Raw genomic sequence first — 27,212 nt, 5'->3', positions numbered from 1 at the left:
TATATGCTGCTGTATTTGGTTTGCTAGTATTTTATTGTAGATTTTGGCATAAATATTTATAGGAGATACTGGTCTGTAGCTCTCTTTTCTTATAGTGTCTGTGTCTGACTTTGGTAATACAAAAATGCTGACCTCATAGAATGAGTTACGAAGTGTTCCCTCCTCTTCAGTTTTTTGGAAATTTTCAGAAGAACTGGTACTAATTTTTTTCATGCTTGGTAGAATGCACCTATAAAGCCATGCGGTCCTGGACTTTTACTTGTTGGAGAATTTTTGATTAGTGATTAAATCCCCTAAATAGTTGTAGTTCTATTCAGATTTTCTATTCATTGGTGATTTAGTCTTGGTTGGTAGTATTTTTATAGGAATGTATCTATTTCATCTATGTTATCCAATTTTTTGATGTACAGTTGTTTCTAGTACTCTCTTGTAATCTTTTATATTTCTTTAAGTCAGTAATGGTGTCCTCATTTTAATTTCTCACTTCAGTAATTTGAGTCCTCTATTTTCCTTAGTTCATCAAGCCAAAGGTTTGCCAACTTTGTTTATCTTTTCACAGGAGTAGCTTTGGGTTTCATTGACATTCTCTATTTTCCTATTCTCTATTTATCCCCACTCTAGTCTTTGTTACTTCCTTCCTTCTAGCTTTGGGTTTAGTTTATTATTTTTTAAAGTTAGCATTTACAGATGTAAACTTTACCCCAGCACTACTTTTGCTGCAACTCATGTGTTTTGGTATGCTGTGTTTTTATTTTCACTTGTCTCCATGTATTTTCTAATTTCCTTTGTTGTTTAAGAGTCTGTTTATTTAATTTCCATAAATTTGTGATTTCCCAGTTTTACTTCTGTTATTGATTTATAGCTTCATCCCATTGTGGCCAGAGAAGATACTTTATATGATCTTTATCTTTTACTACTTATTGAAACTTACTTAATAGGATATGGCCTATCCTGGAAAATGGGAAGAATGTGTATGCTATTGTTGTTAGATAGAGTGTTCTACATATGTCTGTTAAATCTAGTTGGTTTGTTTTGTTAAGTCCTCTATTTTCTTAGTTACCTTATGATTCATGCTTAACCAACAAAATAGCATTTACAGAAACAAGTCATGTTGTCCCATCTGAGATGTTTTCTTAGAATGCCAAACACTTATAGAAATTATAACATAACCTTTTGAATTTCTTTATTGATAGAAATATTTTATCAGTAGATTTGGTTTAATACAACCAACAGTGATTCAAGGTCAAATCTTAAAAATAAGATGAGTAACAACTTATAAAATAACATTTCAGGTTTTTTTAAAATAAAAGTCTAAAAATGACAAGATCATCTGTCAATTCGCAGTTTATTTTAAACTTTGTTTCTCCCTTAAATTATATACTCAAAATAACTGGGAGTAAGCAGCAGAGACATCTCTTGCCTAAAGTTATTCTAGGGCTAGTTCATCTTGTCAGAAGTATAATCCCAGTCCACGGTTTTCAAAGAAGTGGAACTGATGAGTGTCAGAAAAATATTATGACTAGTCAAAAGCATGATTGCATTTCCTTTTTTAATCTGCAAAGTGTCAGAAGAACAGTTATTCTCAGTGTTATTGCATAGGCATGGAAGTGGTAAAGAAAACATGGTCACAGCTACCCTAAGGTGATGGTTCTTGCAGGTTTTTAAAAGACAGAATAGGCATCAGAGATAAATTAGGGCCCTAAAATTAAAAGAAAATGAATAAAACTTTATATATATATAAAGTTTTATATATATAAACTATAATGAATTGTTATAACAAGTGGCATTCAGTACAGATCATAATAGTAAAACAAATACCTTCAATTGAATGTTAACCCAATATCTAGTTGTTTTAAAATACTATATCAACTATTTTGTAATTATAATATCCAGAATCTATAAGGCTTAAATTTACAAGAAAAAAAAGTCCATTAAAAAGTGGGCAAATAATATGAACAGACACTTTTCAAAGAAGACATATGTGCAGCCAACAAATATATGAAACAATGCTAAGCATCACTAATCAGTAGAAATATGCAAATCAAAACCCCAGTGAGATACTATTTCATACCAGTCAGAATGGCCATCATTAAGAAGTCAAAAAATAACAGAGGCTGGTGAGGTTGTGGAGAGAAAGAAACGGTTATACACTGTTGGTGAAAGTGTAAATTAGTTCAATCATTGTGGAAAGCAGTGTGACAGTTCCTCAAAGGACTTAAAAGAGAATTACCATTTGACTGAGCAATCCTATTACTAGGTATACACACAAAGAAATATAAATTGTTCTACCATAAGGACACATGTGTGTATATGTTCATTGTTGTACTTACTATTCAAATAAGCAAAGACACAGAATCAACCTAAATGCCCACCAATGGTAGATTGGATAAAGAAAATGTACATGTGGTATATATACATCATAGAATACTGTGTAGTCATAAAAAAGAATGATATCATGGCCTATACAATGTGGATGGACCTGGAAGCCATTATCCTAAGCAAGTAACAGGAATCGGAAACCAAATACTACATATTCTCACTTATAAGTGTATGCTAAACAATAAGAACATATGAACACAAAGAGGGCAACAACAGACACTGAGACCTACTTGAGGGTAAAGGGTAGGAGGAGGGAGAGGATTAGAAAAAATACTCATTGAGTACTATACTTATTACCTGGTAATAATAATCTATACACCAAACCTCCATGAACGCTGTTTATCTATATAACAAACTTACACATGTACCCATGAACCTAAAAGTTTAAAAAAATCAACAATATATATCTTAAATAAAAGTAATATAATTTACATTTACAAATTAAAGAAGATAAGCATATATGAAACCTAGAGAAGTTAAAAAATTGTTCAAGAATAGTAGTTGAAAATTCACTTCTAATGCAAGTGTGTCTAATCCCAATTCCGTGGCCTTCCCACTCTCTTGTGCCTCCTTAGGGAGAAATCTGTCCTGGAATAATTCTGTACTTCTGGGCCTTGATCCTCAGAACTCTGTAATTCCCACTGAAAGTCAGAGACCGTGTGATTTCATTAGAGTCATAACCCTTTCTAGGTTTGTAACCCCTTTTAAGTTTGCACCTCTGTATTTTTCTCTGGCTTCATATCTTCTTCCCACTTCTCACTGAACAAAAGACTAAAGAAAGCTGAGCCTAACCACATGTTCGCCTCTCCACAAATGAATACGTTGCTATTCATCATTTTCTTTTGTTTGCTTTATTTTATCAGAATTTTCCAAACATGCAGCTCTATTAAAAACTAGGTCAATTTAAAGCAATCATGCACAAAATTGTTTATTAAAATACAGTTATATACCAGTAATGTTATAATTGAATGTATTTTTCTGAGACCTGTAAGTCTTTTGTGCATTTGATTTCTCTGGTTTCCTCATGTTGATAGTAATTTTTACTATGAATTTTACTATGAATAGATCTATTGAATATTCCTGCAGATGCTGACAGTTGGTAGTTTCTTGACTCATTTATGTTAAGTTCATTTAATTTTGTCTTTTTTTTCCCCCTCTCTTTCCTCTACTTCCCCAAAATAATCCAAATGAGCAAGTAAAATGCTACTTGATTTTCTTCAGAACTTTGGCCAGAAGCTATATTTGTTTATAATCACATGTCCTAATGCTATATTGTTTTTACTACTCATTATTGTAGTTATTATTTTTTGCCAGTTGTTTATTTTTACATAATTATTCTAACTTCATTTCATCATGTTTTATTAAAGCACAAGGTTAAAAATGAGTTGTTTTACAGTCATCTTAGAATTATCATTAATTTAATGTCCCTTTTGTTATTTATAATTGTTTCCACCTAGTCATGTGTTCATGAGTTGAGTATATACTCAAATCCACAACAAATCCAAATTTTAGAGCATAGAATTGAAAACCATGAGTATTTTTAAAGTTTCATCAGTTGAGGCAATCTTACTGCCATTGCCATGAGGATAGAAATTAATTAAGTCCTATAGAAGGAGTTGAATGAGATAAGGCAAATGCTTTATTTTTGTTATCTTCAAGTGTGATATATGTATGCAAACTATTAAACTTCTACCCATTCTATAAAGTCCTAGTATGTGTATGTACTGACTTACTTTACATTTGAATAAAAAACAGAGAAATAGTAGCTAGAAAACGAGAAATAGATTCACTATAAAGGAATCCTGTATACTGAATCTGCTTCATCTGCCCTTGGCATTGTCCACAGGCTGTAGCAACTACAGCAACGCCGTGGGAGGCAAAGGTAAACAGAGCTTTTATATAGGTATGCTGTCCAGCATGGAAGCTGCTGTCCATATATGGCTATTTAAATTTGAATGAATTAAATAAAATGAAAAAAGAATTAAATCTACATTTCTTCTACTCACACTGTAAGTACCCAACAGCGACATGTGGCCAGTTAGTACCACATTGGACAGCAATGATATAGAAAACTTCATCATCACAGAAAATACCATGGGGCAATGCTGTTTTATAGTATTTAGTGGATTGCCTTAATTGGGACTTAGCCTCTGAATAAGGAAGAAAGCAGATGCAACAGTGCACAAATAAGTGACATCCATGATTTTAAATAAATACAGATATGCATGGAACTATATATTATTTGTGTGAGCATCATCTAACTGGCATGCTGGGTGATTAGGTTAGTGTTTAAATAACAAAAGATGTCACCCATTGAAGACAAGAACCTGAGCAGGCTAGTTCAGTGCACACATTCACACACACATGAACACACTCACATACACACAACGTCTTAGACACTTGGTGAGTGAAAAGGCAAAATAAAAATATAAAAGATAGTCACCATGACATATGTTAATATACTGTGCTGTCAGGAGAAAATTAAATGGTGTTCGTACACATACACACACACACATACACACAAAGTCTCAGAAACTTGTTGAGTGAAAAGGCAAAATAAAAGTATAAAAGATAGTCACCGTGACATATGTTAATATACTATGATGTTAGGAGAAAATTGAATGTTGGTTAATATTTGTTACTAAAAAGTTAAAAATTCATTCTGCACTCTTCTTAAAGTGAGGTATGGTAAAACCTCCATATTATTTCTGTCTTGTCATTATTTCCACTTTTCCATTTCAAAGACAGTTTAAACAATTTGGGCCTACTTGCTGTGTTACTCAGTGTTTATCCTCCAGTGACCCGTGGGTGGACTGGAAAGTAGGACAGATCTGGCTTTGAATCTGAGCACTGCTACTTAATGAGCTCTTTGGTTTTCTCATCTCCTGAATGGGGACAATCACTGTGCCTACCTTTTAGGGTTCCTATGAAGATAAGTGCATGAAAGCACTTTAGGGTTGACATCTGGTGCAGGAAGTCCTCATAACAGGGACTCAAGTTCATGTACTAACCTCTGATCTTCCTTCCTAGCCTCTCTGTATCTTTATCTTTATCATTCTTTCTGTTCATGTCTTCTGTTTAAACGCTCTGCTATGTCTTTGATCCCTTGCCCTCACTCAGAAACCCAACGGAATGAATATGGAGATTAACAAAGAGAAGGCTACCAGAAAGTAAAGTAAAAGGAGAAAGGATGTGGGAAGACAAGAAGGAATTACAAACATCTGTAAAAAGATATGCTTCCTCTTTTCGTTCCTGATTAAAACTCATTTTGTTTTATTTTATTCTCTTTATGCTAAAGAGTCAGTTTGATTGACTTTTATTTATTTATTTTTTTTTTTGAAAGATGTGAACCTATCTCTATTTTACAGATAACATAATCTTGGTATGTTATCTGTAACATACCCTACAGATCCACTAAAAATTTATTTGAACTTATAAATGAATTCAGCAAAGATGTAGGATACAAGGTTAATATACAAAGATCAATTGTTTTTCTATACATTTACAATGAAAAACGAGAAAATGAAATTAATAAAACAATTATATTTACCGTATTATTAAGAATAATAAAATACTTAGGAATAAATTCAACACAAAAGTGCAAAAATTATACTCTGAAAGCTATAGAACTTAAGAAGAACTAAATAAATAGGAAGCAGTTCATAATTATGGAGAAGAAAACTTAATATTGTTCAGATGGCATAAAATCCAAATTAATCTATGGAGTCAATGCAATCTCTATCAGAATTCTGCCTGACTTCTTTTAAAAATGGTCAAAGTGATTCTAAAATATATATGTAAAATAATGATTTGTTTGCTTGTATTAACTAAATGAACAATATTTATATTTCTTAATAATTGAGTCCTTAGGTGATCATACAGTGTTACCACCTTATATTTAATTCTTTCTTTTTTTTTTTTTTTTTGAGAAATGTGAACAAAAGGAGTAAAACGTGTGTGTTTGGTTATAAAGTCTTTGGTTAATTTTTTGATGTAAAGCTTTTCTGAAAAATTTCATTAAGTGCTCCGTTTGTGAGCTGCTTGTAGTGCTTTGTAATCTAAGCATTTATTTAATCATTTCTCTGACTCTGAGGGCTCTCTGCCAAAACACAGCTTACTAACTGAAGCAGGTAAGGAATGTTTATTTTGCTCTAATTGGTGACCAAAGGCTACTCTGCATAATGGCTCAGAGGAAAACTCAGACCTCTACTCCTGACACTATGGAGGAGAAAACCTGAACATAAAAAGGCACTGGAGTCTTCCCTGTATCTTCTTTGACTGAGATGATTGCAACCGGACCTCAGCCTCTCCATTTCTAAAATAGGGATGATCATTCCTACCCTATCTACTTTCTAACATTGTTGAGATAATTGATACAAATACTATTTTAAAAATCAAGCCAGACACGGTGGCGTGTGGCTGTAATCCCAGCACTCTGTGAGGCTGAGGCAGGCGGATCACTTGAGGTCAGGAGTTTGAGAACAACCTGGTCAATATGGTGAAACCCTGTTTCTGCTAAAAATTAGCTGGGTGTGTTGGTGGGTGCCTGTAATCCCAGTTACTCAGGAAGCTGAGGCAGGAAAATTGCTTGAATGCAGGAGGGGGAGGTTGCAGTGAGCCAAGATTGAGCCACTGCACTCTAGTCCCAGTGAGTTAGCAAGAGTCTGTCTCAAATGAATAAATATTTAAAAATAAATAAATAAAAAGCAAAGCACAGTATACATGAGTTTGCTTTTTCTAAATGTGATGGAAGTTGTCATATAAATTTGGTAGTTCTTAGCAAGGTAGAGGCAACAATTCTAAGCAGCTTTTCTCCAGTCTGAGCCTAAGGAACCCTAAGACATCTAGTTAATTCAGTGGTAACAATAGGGAAGCAATTATTTGGAAGAGTGTCTGGAGTAGATGTGCTGCTTTCCTGAGCTCAAAGAAAGAGCTACAAGTTGTTTATATACAATTCTTACACCATGACAGGAAACCAAGACAGTCAGTCATTTTTAGTTATGCTGCCCTTTCCTTCCTATGACAAATATGACAGCAGAAATTTCTTCTCTCCCGTCTAGACTTCTTAATACCAGCAATAATTTTATCTCATTATCAAACTCAAAATTTAAGAGTCACTCTTAATTTTTCCATCTCTTCATTGAGTAACAGATTATGTTACTCACATCCATTGTTTGCTCTTGATTTATACTATACCACCTCAGTTCAGGCCCCTGTGGTCTCTGCCCAGACAATTGCAATAGCGTCTGTAGTATTCCTACTTTCAGTATCTTTTCCACTTTCCCTGGACTGCCTAGTGCTCACGAATCAATTTCCCTAAAAGTGAAGCTTGAAACTTGTTGAAAATCTTCTTCAACTCATATCTCTTATTCTATAAGAGGTAGATAACACAGGGGATACAAGGCTGAGCTTTAAGAATTGGACCTGATACCACTGTCTTAGTCTATTTTGTGATGTTATAACAGAATATCTGAGACTGAGCAATTTACAAAGAAAAGGAATTTATTTCTCACAATTCTGGACGCTGAGAAGTCCACGGACGAGGAGTTGCTGTATCTGGTGAGGGACTTCTTGCTACATTATCCCATGGTGGAAGGCAGAAGGACAAGAAAAGATGCATATGAGAGAGAGGAAAAAGGTCACACTCACCCTTTTCACCAGGAACCCACCACTGCAATAACTAACCCACTCATACAATAGTAGCATTAATCCGTTCATGAGGCCAGAGCCCTTGGCACCTAATCACCTCTTACATGTCCCACCTCACAACACTCTTGCACTGGTGATTAAGTTTCCTATTGGGGAAACCCACCCCTGATAATTCAATATTAATTAATGTAGGTTCTTTTCTATTTCCCTAAGTGTCGGCCAGTCTGAGAAATAAAGGGAAAGAGTACAAAAGAGAGAAATTTTAAAGCTGGGTGTCCGGGGAAGAAATCACATGTTGGCAGGTTCCGTGATGCCCCCCAAGCCACAAAACCAGTAAGTTTTTATTAGTGATTTTCAAACGGGAGGGAGTGTAGGAATAGGGTGTGGGTCACAGAGATCACATGCTTCACAAGGTAATAAAATATTACAAGGCACATGGAGGCAGGGTGAGATCACAAGACTGGGGCAAAATTAAAATCGCTAATGAAGTTTTGGGCATGCATTATCACTGATAACATCTTATCAGGAGACAGGGTTTGAGAGCAGACAACTGGTCTGACTAAAATTTACTAGGCAGGAATTTCCTCGCCCTAAGAGGCCTGGGGGTGCTATGGGAGACCGGGGCTTATTTCATCCCTTATCTACAACCGTAAAAGACAGACATTCCTAGAGCAACCATTTTAGAGACCTCCCCCTAGGGACACATTCTCTTTCTCAGGGCTGTTCTTTGGTTAGAAAAAGAGTTCAGCGATATTTCTCCTATTTGCTTTTGAAAGAAGAAAAATATGGCTCTGTTCCGCCTGGCTCTCATGTAGCCAGACCTAATGGTTATCTCCCTTGTTTCCTGAACATCACTGTTATCCTGTTCTTTTTTCAAGGTGCCCAGATTTAATATTGTTTAAACACACATGCTTACAAACAATTTGTGCAGTTAACACAATCATCACAGGGTCCTGAGGCAACATACATCCTCAGCTTACGAAGATGTCAGGATTAAGAGATTAAAGCTAAGACAGGCATAGGAAATCACAAGAGTGTTGAATGGGGAAGTGATAAGTTCATGAAATCTTCACAATTTATGTTCTTCTGCCATGGCTTCAGCTGGTCCCTCCATTCGGGGTCCCTGACTTCCCACAACAGTTTCCAATACATGAACCTTGAGGGATGCATTCAAACAAACCAGAGCAATCACCTACCTATAAAAAGAGGACACTCATCCCTTCAATAAATATTTATGGAGTCTTTACTGTATGTTTGACTAGATTAAGTCGAGAATTAAATGAAGTAAGGGATGGGAGGTAGTTAAAAGGCCTAATTAGGCAACCAACAAATTTTATTAGGAAAAATAGAATGAGGAGGAGTTGCTGTTATTACTGTCTTCAAGTTTGATTCTAATGTGCATGATGCATCCACAATGAACTGTGCCCTTACATTGTCTTGTTTCACTCTTTCCCCTCAGCCACTGTTCATCAAAAGATTCAGCAAAACTGCCACCTTCACAAAGAGAATGTTTTCTGGTTCCAGAAGGCTTTACTCTGCTTTCTTTCTTTCTTTTTTTTTTTTTTTTAGACAGGGTCTGACCCTGTTTCTGGAGTACAGTGGCACAATCTCAGCTCACTGCAACCTCTGCCTCCTGGGTTCAAGCAATTCTTGTGCTTCAGCCTTCCCAGTAGCTGGGATTACAGGCACATGCCACCACACCCAGCTGATTTTTCTATTTTTATTAGAAACAGGGTTTTGCCTGTTGGTCAGGCTGGTCTCGAACTCCTGGCCTCAGGTTACCCACCTGCCTCAGCCTCCCCAATTGCTGGGATTACTGGTGTGAGCCACCGTGCCTGACCCTGATTTTCTTTTAAACCTCCAATACAATGGTTCCATCAAAAGGTTCATTAGGGAAAATAATGTTTTTTGGTTTTGTTTTTTAATCTTTATGTACTCTAGAGAGCTTATAAAATGCGTAATATATCTTACAGAAGATGTTCAATGGCCATTGTTGAGTGTTTCTTTGAATGAACAAATAGAAGGATGAAGATGGAATGTGAATATGCAAGTGAGAGAGGAAAATATTGTAAAATATCTTTGGATTCATTTTTCGCACACCTACTGGTATCAGGATGTGTAGTTTAGGATCGGGAAATCTGAGTTCCATGATCAAATTGATTAGGGACTTTCTATTGAACCTTCAGTAAATAATTTTGCCTTTCTGTGTCTCATACATTCAGCAATTCAACAAATATTTGTTAAGCACCTTCTATCTGCCCAGCACTGAAACATTTCTCACTAAGTATGTTTTTACCTGATTTTTTTCCTGGTAATACGCGTTAGTAGAAGAATGAAAATGTACCCTATTTTTTCTTCCTTGGAGTCAAATACTTTCTCACACTGAGTAGGTGAGTGGCTGGTATCTGCAAGTGAGAAATGATGTTATAAACTGACCATTCTTTGGATGGTCTTTCTAGAAAAGAAAAAAAGAAAAATCATTATTAGGATGCCAGTTAGATTAGCTATTAATTAAATTTATAAAGGATTATATGTATTGAAGTAGAATTGAATGCATTATACAAATTGCTTCTTTCTCAAATATGTGTTGCTCATCCTTTTAAGAGATCAATGCAGTCATCCATATTTTCTCTCCACCCATTACATTTAATTAAACAGTTTGGGTCCAGTGGGGTCAAAGGTGTCCAGTAACATTTACCATCTGACAGCAATCCCATGGCCTATATTCTGTGAATGTGGAAGCCCTGGTTCATTGCAATGAGCAGGTATCTGCATTAGCAAAACAGCTACCACTCTAATTTTCTCTAATTGACTTGTTGGCAGTGCTAACAGAGAGGGCAAAAGATGCCGGGACGTGAAGAGTGGGCCCCGACAAGAACTTGGCATGGATGAGGCCACTGAGTGAAGTATATAATCTGTAATGAATAAAGGACTCTGGGCTGTCAATCTGGCACATGCCACTGGCATTTAATTCACACAAAATATTAATTAAAAATAATGATGTTCTCCCCAGCTTTTGTTGCCAAGTACAGCATCTTGGTCTAGCCCTGAAGAGCTGTCTATAAGTTTCTTGATTCATTCCCTTAGCCCCAGAGAAAGCCATTCATCTCTTACCTTCAGGGAAGCCTCAAAAAAAGCTCTTAGAATAATGGGTCTCTCACCTACCGAGTCTCAGGGGAAGGAGAACCCAGGCATTTCCTGATTACCCATTTCTTGTCTTTTTCAATCTCTGTAATCAACAAATGTGCATTTATTTTCTCCTTTCCTGGCCACAGAGAATATACTGGCCAAGAGCCATCTATTTTGGATGCTCAACGAGTTATTAAATACTTCTTCAGTTTCCTTTATCCTAAACTAAGGTGTTCTACAAGAAAGGTTGGCCAAACAATAATGAAAATCTGATCAATAATTTGAAATCAGCAGAATAACCCAGAATATTCTTGATTTAAAAGAATTCCCGTGGACTTTCACCAAAATCCAAACTATTTCAGTATGATTAAATCGCAGTAAATTCAAAGGAGAAAACACTGCTGAGCTTTATTTTGCAGAGGCAACTAATAAATTTTTAAGCCTATGTATTTGCAACATTTTAGCAAGTACAAAAAAATACATTTACTGTCATGATTGTCATTAAGTGTATTCTTGCACAATGAGGTCTGGCCATAATTAATGATTAATTCATTTGGAATCATCATGATAATATTAAATGTGTTTAACTCATCTGATGCTTCTGTAGAGGGAACAATTCTAGGCAATTCTTTTGTGATTTACTGGTTTTAAAGTTTAAGAGCTCTGAGCATGTGCAGGAAAATAGTTCCACATTGCTCTCTAGTGGTACAGTGGTAAATTACACCTTTCTTATGTACTGGGAGAAAACCCTCATTCTCCCTTTCTCCCAATTCACACTTAAAGCATATACATTCAAACAAAATACCTCCATCACAATATAAAAGGATATAAAAGCACTATAGCCCACTAGTTAACTAATAAATGTATAACATTTTAATAATGTATAATGTTAATATTTTATTGTTTTTCTGGAAGATCAATTATTGGATCAAACTTTATCAGGGCTGGAACAAAATCCTACTGTTTCCTCAGTAGGCCCAGAATGCAGTTTGGAAAAAGCACAATAAAGAGGCCAGACTCCTCAAAAGATGTTTATGAGCAGATAATGTGTGAAAAGCATAAAAGAAAGCTCCTAGAAAAGGCAGTCAAATGGGTTGTGGAGTCTTCCTAATACTTTATTACCTAGGTAGTTCTGCATACTTTAGAAAAGTCAGTGACCTTACCTGAGCTTCAAGTTACTAACTGACAGTAGGAAAATACTGAGCCAAAACATCTTCAGGACTTCTAGCTCTATGGAATATTCTTATACCAGTTACAAGTCCATTGCAAGTGTGTTTACTTTTTACGGGGCTAAGCTTTTATCACTTTTTGTTTAAATGTAAGGTTGATCTTCTCTAAGATGTGCACAGCATAATAGGCATTGGTGAAAATACAGTGATTAGTGTAATTCCTTAACCCAACAGGTGGTAAATTATAAAACTCTAGGCTCAGTTAGCATACTCTATACCATGGCTAAAGATCAAGTGAAAGAAGCTGTCATGACTCAGATGACTTGAGATTTGATAGGTATCAATATTAGCAAGAGTCTGTTTTGGAATGACAGTTACCTCAAATTTCTGGGGGTTAGGGGATGAAGAAATGATGACTGCTACTCAGGAGGATCCATGTAACAGCTAGATGACATGTTGTCATTCAGATTAAGGTAAAAATTCAAACTAATACAATGAGAATTTTGTATTCTCAGTACCAGGTAAGGTACTTTTAATTTTTTTCTTTTTAAAAAAAGAAATAATATGCGCCCTGAAAGACTGAAAGGTAATAATCCAGTAATGTTGCAGAAGCTTTTACAGAGTACATTTTCTATGGAGCTATAAATTAAGCATCTGGGTGGTGGGGACAGAAAAATGAAGACCTGAATTTAGTGACTCATGGACTATGCTGACCATCCGTAAGCTACAGCTGTTAACCCTGATTAGGAAGTCAAAAGCTTCCTATTAAGTAGAACATTCTTTGAATCCTAATCCAGATTGGACCTGTGAATGTAAAACAATAACTTCAAATCTCCTAACAGAAACACCTGTTTCATTCTTTTATATTTACCTCCCCCCACGACTTTACCACATCATAAAGATTTTCTACTTTGTTATTGTTGCTCTAACGGTTGACATCTTGACTATGGAAGACCAGACTTCAGTGTCTATTTTTCTGGGATTATATGTATATTAGCATGTAGTTGGGTATGTAGGAATCTATCCAAGGTTATAGACTAATGACCACAGGCTTGGATTCAGTCCAGAGAGATAGTTTTGCCAGGACAGGTTTATTTTACTTATTTAAATTATCTGCCAAATTATCTGCCAACACTGAAAAATGTGATAATTTCTCATAGAAATCTGGATTTCCAGATAATCTGACAACACTGGGACTACCTTCCATATACTAGTATCTTGGACCTGAATAGTGGCTCTACTCTTTAGATCAATCATGTGCTTTCCAAGGTCCTCTCTAACCCAGTGGCTCTCATACACTGTAGCCAAATCTAACTTGTTTTTTTTTTTCTCTCTCTCCAATTGATTAAAAACAACACACACACACACACAAACAAACACACACACACACCCTAAGCATTTGAGTTTGGAATTTCTGATCTCTTTTTCACTGTTCCAAGCGTTTGAGTTTGGAATTTCTGATCTCTTTTTCACTGTCTTGATAGACAGATGCACATCTTAGATAGATGCAAATACGGAGATGTGTTCAGTTGAACCAAATGGAATTTGAACTGTAAAAAAGCAATTTTAAATGGCACAAGCCTAATAAAAATGTTTACATTTTTGGTGTATAGATGATTCATATATTTGAAATCAGAGTTACTCTCTGCTGCAGTAACTCAAAAGAATGTATTTCCCAGCGATAAAAAGTGTATTTTTTGGTTTCCCTAAGTGTATTTTCACAATTTTTTCGCTGAAATGTTTTCTTCCTCCCATTGTGCTTCTAAGTCCTACCCTTCTTCACAAGCCCTAGTTCAAAGTTCATATCTTCCAGAAGTCTTTTTTGATGACCTAAATCTTCACTAATTTTTCAGACCTCTAAATGTATAGCATTCATAAGCTGTATCACATACTTTTTGTTTAATTTTACATAGTCTTTCATTGTTTTCTCTGCCCAGAATTATGTTTAGTAACCTAACAGAGATTCATCTTCTCCAAGTACTTGGATCTCAAAGAGCATTTAACACTTGTCGATTGATTAATTTCTTATTAGGAAAATAGCTTGACAACTTAAATTTTCAAAAAAGAAATATTCCCTTTTGGAGGGAAAGCAAATCACTGAATAGAAGCCCGTTGACTACTTTAGATATAATCTTATTTTTTTTCTTCTTACTGTATTATAGCTCTTGAATCCATGTGGTTTAGAATGTCAGTATCTTTAACATTAATACTTAGGTCACCTACAAATTTTTGGAAGAAAGCTCAATCAGATCAATTTTTATAGATGCCTGTCAGAGATAAACACACTCATTGTAAGGCTTTTTTATTTTGATATAAAACCCAGATACAGCAAACCACATACAACAAATGTGTAGTTTAATGAAGTATTATAAATTGAAGTTCAACATGTTTCTTTGCTCTGTTTTCTGCAAACTGTCATTTAGGTCCAGAGGCTAGATCAGACTAAGTAGGTTTGATCCCTTTGGCAAAACTCTAGAGGGTAGTCTGTTCTTTCATCAGGAAGCACGTACTGTCTCATTGTCTCTATTTTATCTTAGCAATTATTAATGCTTAATGCTTAGATCCATTCATTAATGAGGACTGTAAAACAGCAATATTTTAATTCTATCGTTTGGTTTTTATTTGTTAGCTAGAATTATGTTCTGAGTTCACAACCTCAGAAATGGCCAACTGCTATGATTCTTTTAAATACCTTTATCAAATTATGCATTTATGTATGTTTGATGAGTTTCCATACATCACAGCACTTACGCTTTTCTGTGTGCAGATTATCCTTATCTCTGATCTGAGGGAGGCTCTTCGAATTGACTCCTGAACCCATTTGATATGATTTTATTAGTTGCTTCCATTCTATCTAGTATGTCAAGATATTTCAGGTTCATTTGGCATGTTTTCTACTTTAAGAATCAACCAGTTCTGCAAGAAGCTGTTTCTTCGTAATAGGAATTATTTTTCCCCCATACAGTAGTCTGTGTGTTCGGGATGCTTATTGCTACCAAGTCCAGACTTTTTTTTAGCAGAAAGAACTGGAACAGAGAAAAAGTACAATTTTGAGTTCAAACTTATTAGGAACACAGACTTTATTTAACCTTTTCTGTATTACATCTCTAGGTCTTTTCATCTGCACCAAGAATCTGGTTCTCAGGGACATAGGGGATGATAGAATATCTGATGTTTATCCATTTGCTTTATTCCATGTTACATTAGTCTCAAAATAATAATAAAAATGTCAACATCAATAATAATTATTGAAACATTTATCTTTGCATATATTGTCATTAGTTTTTAATTTTGTCTTAAGGTTGTACTACATCTATAATATCAAAACATGTCGCCATTACAAAATAAAATATCTTTCCTTTAACTTAGTTTATTAAATGTTTGTTCTCCAGTTAGCTATTACATCAATATCTCTTCTGGTCATTTTGTATGCCTGAAGCTCAGTTACTAGTAGTTCTGGGGATCAGGGAACAATATTACTGAGTGCTTGCAAGTTAATAACAGTTTGACTGTACCCTTTATGTTTAAAGGTAACTTGTTGACTATAAAACCTTGAATTACATTTTCTTATGTTGAGTATCTAAAGTTACTCTAATCTTTTTTTTTTTTTTTTTTTTTTTTTGAGACAGAGTCTGCTCTGTTGCCCAGCCTGGAGTGCAGTGGCGCGATCTCGGCTCACTGCAAGCTGCACCTCCCAGGTTCACACCATTCTCCTGCCTCAGCCTCCCTAGTAGCTGGGACTACAGGTGCTTGCTACCACACCTGGCTGATTTTTTCTATTTTTAGTAGAGATGGGGTTTCACCTTGTTCGCCAGGATGATCACGATCTCCTGACTTCGTGATCCACCTGCCTCGGCCTCCCAAAGTGCTGGGATTACAGACGTGAGCCACCGTGCCTGGCCAAAGTTAGTCTAATTTCTTCTGCCCTAAAATGTTATAGAAAGACTAGTAATCTAATTTTTTCTAAGTCATACATTATTTTTGTCCAGATGCCTAAAAAATTATTTTAAATCAGCAAATTTTGTAGTTATTTATTCTGTTTTTATTTTCCTTTGAATTTTCTTCACCAAGGACTCCAATTATCTGTATGTTAGATCTTACTTCTCTAACTTCAATAAGTATCACTTTCTCCTGAATCCTTGTTCAGTCTTCTTAATTTCTTTTGTTATGTTTTTGCTTTTTACTTGTATTCATCTGGTTACCCTTCATGTCTAAAATTTTTTAATTTACATATATATATTTCTTGAGTTATACCACCTCATTTCTGAGTTTCATGATTTTGTTACTTTTTCATATCTGGCATCATTTTCTTAATGTAGTTTAGTTCATTTTGAAATTATAAATTGCATTTTTTTTCTTTTTTTAAATTATACTTTAAGTTCTAGGGTACATGTGCACAACATGTAGTTTTGTTACATATATATACATGTGCCATGTTGGTGTGCTGTACCCATTAACTCATCATTTACATTAGTTATATCTCCTAATGCTATCCCTCCCCCTTATCCCCTCCCCACAATAGGACCCAGTGTGTGACGTTCCCCTTCCTGTGTCCAAGTGATCTCATTGTTCAGTTCCCACCTATGAGTGAGAACATGCGGTATTTGGTTTTCTGTTCTTGCGATAGTTTGCTGAGAATGAAGGTTTCCAGCTGCGTCCATGTCCCTACAAAGGACATGAACTCATCCTGTTTTATGGCTGCATAGCATTCCATGGTGTATATGTGCCATATTTTCTTAATCCAGTCTGTCACTGATGGACATTTGGGTTGATTCCAAGTCTTTGCTATTGTGAATAGTGCTGCAATAAACATATGTGTGCATGTGTCTTTATAGCAGCATGACTTATAATCCTTTGGGTATATCCACAGTAGTGGGATGGCTGGGTCAAATGGTATTTCTAGTTCTAGATCCTTGAGGAATAGCCACACTGTCTTCCACAATGATTGAACTAGTTTACAGTCCCACCAACGATGTAAAAGTGTTCGTATTTCTCCACATCCTCTCCAGCACCTGTTGTTTCCTGATTTTTGAATGATTGCCATTCTAACTGGTGTGAGATGGTATCTCATTGTAGTTTTGATTTGCATTTCTCTGATGGCGAGTGATGATGAGCATTTTTTCATGTGTCTGTTGGCTGTATGAATGTCTTCTTTTGAGAAATGTCTGTTCATATCCTTTCCCCACTTTTTGATGGGGTTGTTTTTTTTTTCTTGTAAATTTGATTGAGTTCTTTATAGGTTCTGGATATTAGCCCTTTGTCAGATGAGTAGATTGTAAAAATTTTCTCCCATTCTCTAGGTTGCCTGTTCACTCTGATGGTAATTTCTTTTGCTGTGCAGAAGCTCTTTAGTTTAATTAGATCCTATTTGTCAATTTTGGCTTTTGTTGCTATTGCTTTTGGTGTTTTAGATATGAAGTCCTTGCCCATGCCTATATCCTGAATTGTATTGCCTAGGCTTTCTTTCAGAGTTTTTATGGTTTTAGGTCTAACGTTTAAGTCTCTAATCCATCTTGAATTATTTTTCATATAAGGAGTAAGGAAGGGATCCAGTTTCAGCTTTCTACATGTGGCTAGCCAATTTTCCCAGCACCATTTATTAAATAGGGAATCCTTTCCCCATTTCTTGTTTCTCTTTGTCAAAGATCAGATGGCTGTAGATGTGTGGTATTACTTCTGAGGGCTCTGTTCTGTTCCATTGGTCTATATCTCTGTTTCGGTACCAGTGCCATGTTGTTTTGGTTACTGTAGCCTTGTAGTATAGTTTGAAGTCAGGTAGCATGATGCCTCCAGCTTTGTTCTTTTTGCTTAGGATTGTCTTGACAATGTGGGCTCTTTTTTGGTTCCATATGAACTTTAAAGCAGTTTTTCCAATTCTGTGAAGAAAGTCGTTGGTAGCTTAATGGGAATGGCATTGAATCTATAAATCACCTTGGGCAATATGGCCATTTTCACAATATTGATTCTTCCTCTCCATGAGCATGGTATGTTCTTCCATTTGTTTGTGTCCTCTTTTATTTCACTGAGCAGTGGTTGGTAGTTCTCCTTGAAGAGGTCCTTCACATCCCTTGTAAGTTGGATTCCTAGGTATTTTATTCTATTTGAAGCAATTGTGAATGGAAGTTCATTCATGATTTGGCTCTCTGTTTGTCTGTTACTGGTGTATAAGAATGCTTGTGACTTTTGCACATTGATTTTGTATCCTGAGACTTTACTGAAGTTGCTTATCAGCTTAAGAGGATTTTGGGCTGAGACAATGGGGTTTTCTAAATATATAATCATGTCATCAGCAAACAGGGACAATTTGACTTCTTCTTTTCCTAATTGAATACCCTTTATTTCTTTCTCTTGCCTGATTACTCTGGCCAGAACTTCTAACACTATGTTGAATAGGAGTGGTGAGAGAGGGCATCCCTGTCTTGTGCCAGTTTTCAAAGGGAATTTTTCCAGTTTTTGCCCATTCAGTATGATATTGGCTGTGGGTTTGTCATAAATAGCTCTTATTATTTTTAGACACGTTCCATCAATACCAAATTTATTGAGAGTTTTTAGCATGAAGGGCTGTTGAATTTTGTCAAAAGCCTTTTCTGCATCTATTAAGATAATCATGTGGTTTTTGTCTTTGGTTCTGTTTATATGCTGGATTACATTTATTGATTTGCGTATGTTGAACCAGCCTTGCATCCCAGGAATGAAGCCTACTTGATCATGATGGATAAGCTTTTTGATGTGCTGTTGGATTCGGTCTGCCAGTATGTTATTGAGTATTGTTGCATCGATGTTCATTAGGGATATTGGTCTAAAATTTCCTTTTTTTGTTGTATCTCTGCCAGGCTTTGGTATCAGGATGATGTTGGCCTCATAAAATGAGTTAGGGAGGATTCCCTCTCTTTCTATTGATTGGAATAGTTTCAGAAGGAATGGTACTAACTCCACCTTGTACCTCTGGTAGAATTAGGCTGTGAATCCGTCTGGTGGTGGACTTTTTTTGGTTGGTAGGCTCTTAATTATTGCCTCAATTTCAGAGCCTGCTATTGGTCTATTCAGGGATTCAACTTCTTCCTGGTTTAGTCTTGGGAGAGTGTAAGTGTCCAGGAAATTATCCATTTCTTCTAGGTTTTCTAGTTTATTTGTGTAGAGGTGTTTATAGTATTCTCTGATGGTAGTTTGTATTTCTGTGGGGTCGGTGGTGATATCCCCTTTACCATTTTTTTTATCGCGTCTATTTGATTCTTCTCTCTTTTCTTCTTTATTAGTCTTGCTAGTGGTCTATCAATTTTGTTGATCTTTTCAAAAAACCAGCTCCTGGATTCATTGATTTTTTGGAGGGTTTTTTGTGTCTCTATCTCCTTCAGTTCTGCTCTGATCTTAGTTATTTCTTGCCTTCTGCTAGGTTTGGAATGTGTTTGCTCTTGCTTCTCTAGTTCTTTTAATTTTGATGTTAGAGTGTCAATTTTAGATCTTTCCAGCTTTCTCTTGTGGGCATTTAGTGCTATAAATTTCCCTCTACACACTGCTTTAAATGTGTCCCAGAGATTCTGGTATGTTGTATGTTTGTTCTCATTGGTTTCAAAGAACATCTTTATTTCTGCCTTCATTTCCTAATGTACCCAGTAGTCATTCAGGAGCAGGTTATTCAGTTTCCATGTAGTTGAGCGGTTTTGATTGAGTTTTAGTCCTGAGTTCTAGTTTGATTGCACTGTGGTCTGAGAGACAGTTTGTTATAATTTCTGTTCCTTTGCATTTACTGAGGAGTGCTTTACTTCCAACTCTGTGGTCAATTTTGGAATAAGTGCAATGTGAGGCTGAGAAGAATGTATATTCTATTGATTTGGGGTAGAGAGTTCTGTAAATGTCTATTAAGTCCGGTTGGTGCGGATTTGTGGTTAATTCCTGGATATCCTTGTTAACTTTCTGTCTCGTTGATCTGCCTAATGTTGACAGTGGGATGTTGAAGTCTCCCATTATTATTGTATGGGAGTCTAAGTCTCTTCGTAAGTCTCTAAGGACTTGCTTTATGAATCTGGGTGCTCCTGTATTGGGTGCATATATATTTAGGATAGTTAGCTCTTCCTGTTGAATTGATCCCTTTACCATTATGTAATGGCCTTCTTTGTCTCTTTTGATTTTTGATGGTTTAAAGTCTGTTTTATCAGAGACTAGGATGCAACCCCTGCTTTTTTTTTGTTTTCCATTTGCTTGGTAGATCTTCCTCCATCCCTTTATTTTGAGCCTGTGTGTGTCTCTGCATGTGAGATGGGTCTCTTGAATACAGCAGACTGATGAGTCTTGGCTCTTTATCCAATTTGCCAGTCTGTGTCTTTTTATTGGACCATTTAGTCCATTTACATTTAAGGTTAAGATTGTTATGTGTGAACTTGATCCTGTCATTATGATATTGACTGGTTATTTTGCTCGTTAGTTGATGCAGTTTCTTCCTAGCATCGATGGACTTTACATTTTGACATGTTTTTGCAATGGCTGGTACCGGTTGTTCCTTTCCATGTTTAGTGCTTCCTTCAGGATCTCTTGTAGGGCAGGCCTGGTGGTGACAAAATCTCTAAGCATTTGCTTGTCTGTAAAGGATTTTATTTCTCCCTCACTTATGAAACTTAGTTTGGCTGGATATGAAATTCTGGGTTTAAAATTCTTTTCTTTAAGAATGTTGAATATTGGCCCCCACTCTCTTCTGGCTTGGAGAGTTTCTGCCGAGAGATCTGCTGTTAGTCTATGGGCTTCCCTTTGTGTGTAACCCGACCTTTCTCTCTGGATGCCCTTAACATTTTTTCCTTCATTTCAACTTTGGTGAATCTGACAATTATGTGTCTTGGAGTTGCTCTTCTCGAGGAGTATCTTTGTGGCGTTCTCTGTATTTCCTGAATTTGAATGTTGGCCTGCCTTACTAGATTGGGGAAGTTCTCCTGGATGATATCCTGTAGAGTGTTTTCCAACTTGGTTCCATTTTGCCTGTCACTTTCAGGCACACCAATCAGACATAGATTTGGTCTTTTCACATAATCCCATATTTCTTGGAGGCTTTGTTCATTTTTTTTTTACTCTTTTTTTCTCTATACTTCTCTTCTAGCTTCATTTCATTCATTTGATCTTCAATTGCTGATACTCTTTTTTCCAGTTGATTGAGTCAGTTACTGAAGCTTGTGCATTTGTCATGTAGTTCTCGTGCCATGGTTTTCACCTCTATCAGTTCTTTTAAGGTCTTCTCTGCATTGATTATTCTAGTTATCCATTCATCCATTCTTTTTTCAAGGTTTTTAGTTTCTTTGCTCTGGTTACCTAGTTCCTCCTTTAGCTCTGAGGAGTTTGATCAACTGAAGCCTTCCTCTCTCAACTTGTCAAAGTCATTCTCTGTCCAGCTTTGTTGTCTTGCTGGCGATGAGCTGCGTTCCTTTGGAGGGGGAGATGCGCTCCAATTTTTTGAATTTCGAGCTTTTCTGTACTGCTTTTTCCTCATCTTTGTGGTTTTATCTACCTCTGGTCTTTGATGATGGTGACGTACTGATAGGGTTTTGGTGTGGGTGTCCTTTCTGTTTGTTAATTTTCCTTCTAACAGTCAGGACCCTCAGCTGTAAGTCTGTTGGAGTTTACTTGAGGTCCATTCCAGACCCTGTGTGCCTGGGTATCAGCAGCAGAGGCTGCAGAAGATAGAATATTGCTGAACAGCGAGTGTTGCTGTCTGATTCTTATTCTGGAAGCTTCGTCTCAGGGGTGTACCCCACTGTGTGAGGTGTGAGGTGTTGGTCTGCACCTAGTGGGGGATGTCTCCCAGTTAGGCTGCTCAGGGGTTAGGGACCCACTTGAGCAGGCAGTCTGTCTGTTCTCAGATCTCAACCTCCATGCTGGGAGATCCACTGCTCTCTTCAAAGCTGTCAGACGGGGGCATTTACCTCTGCTGAGGTTTCTGCTGCTTTTTGTTGTTGTTGTTTAGCTGTGCCCTGTCCCCAGAAGAGGAGTCTACAGAGGCAGGCAGGCCGGCCTCCTTGAGCTGTGGTGGGCTCCACCCAATTTGAGCTTCCTGGCAGCTTTGTTTACCTACTTAAGCCTCAGCAATGGCAGGCGCCCCTCCCCCAGCCTCGCTGCTGCCTTGCAGTTAGATCTCAGACTGCTGTGCTAGCAAGGAGGGAGGCTCCGTGGGCGTGGGACCCTCTGGGTCAGGTGTGGGATATAATCTTCTGATGTGCCATTTGCTAAGACCCTTGGTAAAGCGCAGTATTAGGGTGGGAGTTATCTGATTTTCCAGGTGTTGTGTGTCTCAATTTCCTTTGGCTAGGAAAAGGAATTCCCTTCCCCCTTGAGCTTCCCATGTGAGGCGATGCCTCAACCTGCTTCAGCTCTGGCTGGTTGGGCTGCATCTGCGGACCAGCGCCAACTGTCCCACACACCCCAGTGAGATGAACCCGGTACCTCAGTTGAAAATGCAGAAATCGCCCGTCTTCTGTGTCACTCACGCTGGGAGCTGGAGGCTGGAGCTGTTCCTATTCGGCCATCTTGGTCGTGCCCTCCACCCGCATAAATTGCAGTTTTGATCTATTTTTCTTGGGTATTTTCTTCTACTTTTTATCCATTTTCTGTAATATTCTATAGGAATGATATTCTCCTATTTTATTTTTTCTTATGGTAATTTGTAAAGAAATTTACCTCAATACATTTTTATTGCTTATATTAATGCAATTTGTTTTTTCTGTTCTTTCAGAAATTCAGAGAGCTCTTCTCAATACACAGAGCTCCCTGTCCTGTTCTTTTCATTAGACAGGGTTCCCCAAACTACAGGTTACAGGTAGAATCTGGCCCAGGTCTTGTTCTTGTATGGACGCCTGAGTTATGAGTGGTTCCTACATTTTTGAAGAGTTGTAAACAAATAGACAGAGATAAAAATGTGACAGAAACAATGTGACATTCAAAGCTAAAGTATTTACTATTTGGGCCTATAAAAGTTTGCCAGCTCCGGATACAGACTAAAAACTATGGCAGCTTGCTTTCTGAATTTTCATGGTTCTTCTTCTCCCCTACTTTTATCTGGACTTTCTCTCCCCTTCATCAATATTGTTTCAGTCTTACATATATCTTACATCAGTTCCCAGGGGGTTGTCCCCAGTTTGGGCCCAGTCCTAGAGAGGAGACTTTGCCGGTCAGTTTTGAGTGTTTAAATTTGTTGTTCTGAAACTGATCTGCTGTGCTTTCCAGCATTAGCTGATACTTATTTTAGAATTATCCTGTTTTTAGGTTTGATGCTTCCCTTTGATGTTTCTTACACAGATTCAGACAACAAACAAATGATGAGGCTGTTGGTTGTTTATTCACACCCACTTGTATATTAGGGTTCGAGGGCACACATCATCATACAGGTTTGCAGCGAGTGGCTAAATGCTTTTGGTTTTCTACCTAGTAGTTCAGTATGTTTTTATATGGGATTGAGGAAGATCAAAAAACCCTATTGCTAACACCCACTGCCACTTTCCTTTCTGAATCCAACTCACTCATTCTTAAATAATTTACCAAGTAGATTATATGAAATTTGTTTTGAGGAAAATGTTTGCCCTGAGTATTTCAGTATGTTAAATAAATCAACACATTCATATTGTTTCTGTTTTTTCTCCAGAGTCAAGTTCCCATTATGTAATCTCCCTAAAAGCTTTTAACAATGCTGGAGAAGGAGTTCCTCTTTATGAAAGTGCCACCACCAGGTCTATAACAGGTAAGTGAAATTGTTAATCTTCCTCTGACAAAGTAGTATTTGATTTATGGTGAAAAAAAAAAAAACTAAAATAAAATACAAAGAAACAAAAATGAATATATTGTTTCATTATCCTCTGATAATCCTCAGAGAATTATTATCCTCTGAGTCTGATATGTACACATGTATACATGCACACATATGCATGCATTTTTTTATTTCTTTGGTTGTCAGAATTAAGTGGGAGGAATTCAGTTTGTAAATTCGCACATGGACTTAGAGAATATAGATCTCTCAGTCTGTTTCTTCCCAATAGCATCATAGTTTTGTTGCCCTGATACCATGTTTCCATCTCCTGAGCAGCTTGTCTCAAATCAATGCCATCTTTGTCCCTGCATAAAGGTTGCCAAATGCCTAAATAGACACTTGCTTCTCCACACAGTGTCTTTTAAACTAAGATGACAAAGAAGAGCTGGCCTTTGGGGGTAGTTTGCATTAGGCTGAGTGACACAGGTGGTATTGTCCTGAGCTGGGCCTCTGGGTCACCCAAGCAGTGCCCAGGGCCTCAGAACATTAAAGGGATAGCTGATTTAAGGCCTTGTCACCCTTAGGAATTTTACCGTTAGTTGGACTGTAAAGGCAGTACATAAGAGTAAAAGGGCTCAGGAAACTGAGAAAGAAATGGGTAAGATGGTGAGATCCAAACTATTTATGGAGGCTATTTGTTAGCATGCCTAGGCTTAATCCAAAATACAATGAGCAACACATTTGTAGGGCTATTCAGAGTCCCTGGAAAGTCACTTGACTACTTCCCCAACCCCCTGCCACAGACTTATGTCTGGAATCTCCAAGTAAAACCCAAGTTCCCTTTCTCATTAATACATTGAACCTGCCCCCTCACACCCTTCAGACCTCATTTAACTTGTCAGATATTGTCCCCTTAATGAAAACAAAGGATCTGAGATAGCAAGCACCAGAGAACATGAGATGTTACTGAAGTTTGAAATTTGGATGAGTTGGAAGAAATAGTTATAAAATAAATAGTGGAATCCCGTGGCTTCTACTTCTGCCCAAATTTGTGTGAACTGAAGGCAGTTTGTTTGCCAAATGTACAAGCTTCATTCGTAGACTGTCTTAAGAATACAATTGTTCTTTGAATTCATAATTGTTATGTGATGGTCTCCAGAATATACTGTCACTGTATTAATTTTAGTAGTATTATTTAAGGCAAAGTTGCTATTGTAGTCTCGTTGAATCTTTGGCCATTGTTTCCAGGTTTAAGTTCTTTCTAAAGTAGAATGCAAATTTTGGGCGGATGTCAGTATATTTATTTATCTGTGGAGACCGTATATACCATTCATTGTATAATCAAAGGGATTCATGATTTCTCTAAAAGAGTAAATAACCCAGAGAATATTTACTATCAAATGTGTTATCTCCAAATATTGAGAGATGAGAAAAATTGAAGTTCAGGATACAAACTAAGAGCTAACATGATGGGTGTCTGGGATTTTAACTTTATTCTCTTGCTCTGCTAGCAACAATATTCTTTGAGAGCAAACAGGCCACTCTGGCTGCACCATTGTGTCCCATAATTTTCCTTTAGTGACCATCTCTGTCCTGCCTATAGTAAAAGATCCCCAGGAGATTATCGTCGCCATGGTGACTTGGCACTTGTGATCAGGCCATGCGAAATGATACTACAGTCAGTCTTTTCAAGCTCTTATTCTCTTCCCAAAACTAATGGCCACAAGGAAGGACCACTGAGGTGGCAAATAAAAATCACTTTTCAATCAGAAACTGGTAAAGCTGAAATAATTCAAATAAACTGAAAGTAAGTTGTTCAGAAAGAACCATTGGAGTCATCAGCTTCATTCTTCTTAGCATTTGTTGCATTAATTCTAGCATATTGCATTCCCAAAGTGGTTTCTAAAACACCAGTGATCCAGGCAATTTTTGTTTTCTGATGACTCAGATCCTGAAGGAACTGAGAATTGAAATAATACTAATAGTTGGAATTTGTGTGAGGAATTTTCTTACTGAAGAAAAGCCAGTTAAGGGGTTCAAGAAGAATGTGTGATTCCAGCCCTTTTCAAAGGAAAAAACAAACAAACAAACAAACACTTTTTCTGGAAGTGGCAGAATTATTTTATTTTGCTTTCATATGTCATGGAGAACAAAGGGCAGATGAAATAAAAGGTTAAGGAAACTCAGTTAATAAATGTGTCAGTGCCATGCAGAAGACATCCTCTATCTCTAAGCTTCTGCAAAGGAGTACCATGCACTGTCTTGAACAAGGGCCCGTATAATGTAACTAAAAAATATATCGCAGGCAATAAAACCTCAAGCTAGAATAAGCATCAGGCTATGGAGTTGTCTACACACATGTGCCCACAGATGTTGGTGAGCTCTGGAGCCTCATCCCATATTGGGAATATCAGCATTAGAGCTGCTGAAAGTCTCACCTGGCCAAATGCATTAGTTGTCTCATTTTTGCTGTAAAGCCCTTTATTTCTTGTTGTCTTAAGGACAAGATATCTTGAGCCTGGAGAAGGGAAGAGGATAAAAATCAGAAGACTAATAACATATGCTGTTGAATTGATTTATTCTCAACTGCTTTATCAATGTTAAAATGAAGTACAATCCACATGTAAAATTGCATTATTATTTTTAGAGTTCATTTTTTTTTTTTTTAGATAGGGTCTCATTCTGTTGCCCAAGCTGGAGTGCAGTGGTGCAGTCAAGGCAAGTCACCGTAGCCTTGACCTTCCGGGCTCAAGTGATCCTCCCACCTAAGTCTCCTGGGTAGCTGGGACTACAGGTGTGCGCCACCTACCTGGCACTTTTTTTTTTTTGAGATGGAGTCTTGCTATGTTGCCCAGGCTGGTCTTGAACTCCTGGCCTCAAATAATCCTCCTGCTTCAGCCTTCCTAAGTGTTGGTTTTACAGGCGTGAGTCACCACACCCATCTAAAGTTCATTTTGAATGTTAATATAATGACTGAACATTCATGGGCACTTACCAAAACACCTGTTAGGAATCAAATGGATTTCTTTCTTAGCAAAAATTCTGAGGCTATATTTTGTCTTTTACTAAACTTTTTTTTCAATTCTTTTGAATGTAACCACTCAAAGTCAGTGTATAAATCACCCAGTAGTAGGAAGGGAAAAAAAATTGTGTAGCAACAAAAGAAT

The 27,212-nt window shown here is 36.9% G+C and overlaps 1 protein-coding gene across 5 annotated transcripts in view; it reads left to right on the top strand.

Annotated features, from left to right (window-relative positions):
- The window catches only part of DCC (DCC netrin 1 receptor), a 1,219,717-nt gene that overhangs the window by 1,043,644 nt on the left and 148,861 nt on the right, over positions 1-27,212 (top strand). For all 5 annotated transcript variants that reach the window (XM_050767870.1, XM_050767872.1, XM_050767869.1 and 2 more), the window contains exon 16: positions 23,944-24,039. In XM_050767870.1, coding sequence (XP_050623827.1) covers positions 23,944-24,039 — 96 coding nt within the window. The remainder of the gene's footprint in view (positions 1-23,943; positions 24,040-27,212) is intronic.

The sequence above is a fragment of the Macaca thibetana genome, chromosome 18, assembly GCF_024542745.1.
Source record: "Macaca thibetana thibetana isolate TM-01 chromosome 18, ASM2454274v1, whole genome shotgun sequence".
In the NCBI taxonomy this organism is placed as follows: domain Eukaryota; kingdom Metazoa; phylum Chordata; class Mammalia; order Primates; family Cercopithecidae; genus Macaca; species Macaca thibetana.
Note: the sequence above shows the minus strand (reverse complement) of the source record. Positions and strands in the feature narration are given on the sequence as shown.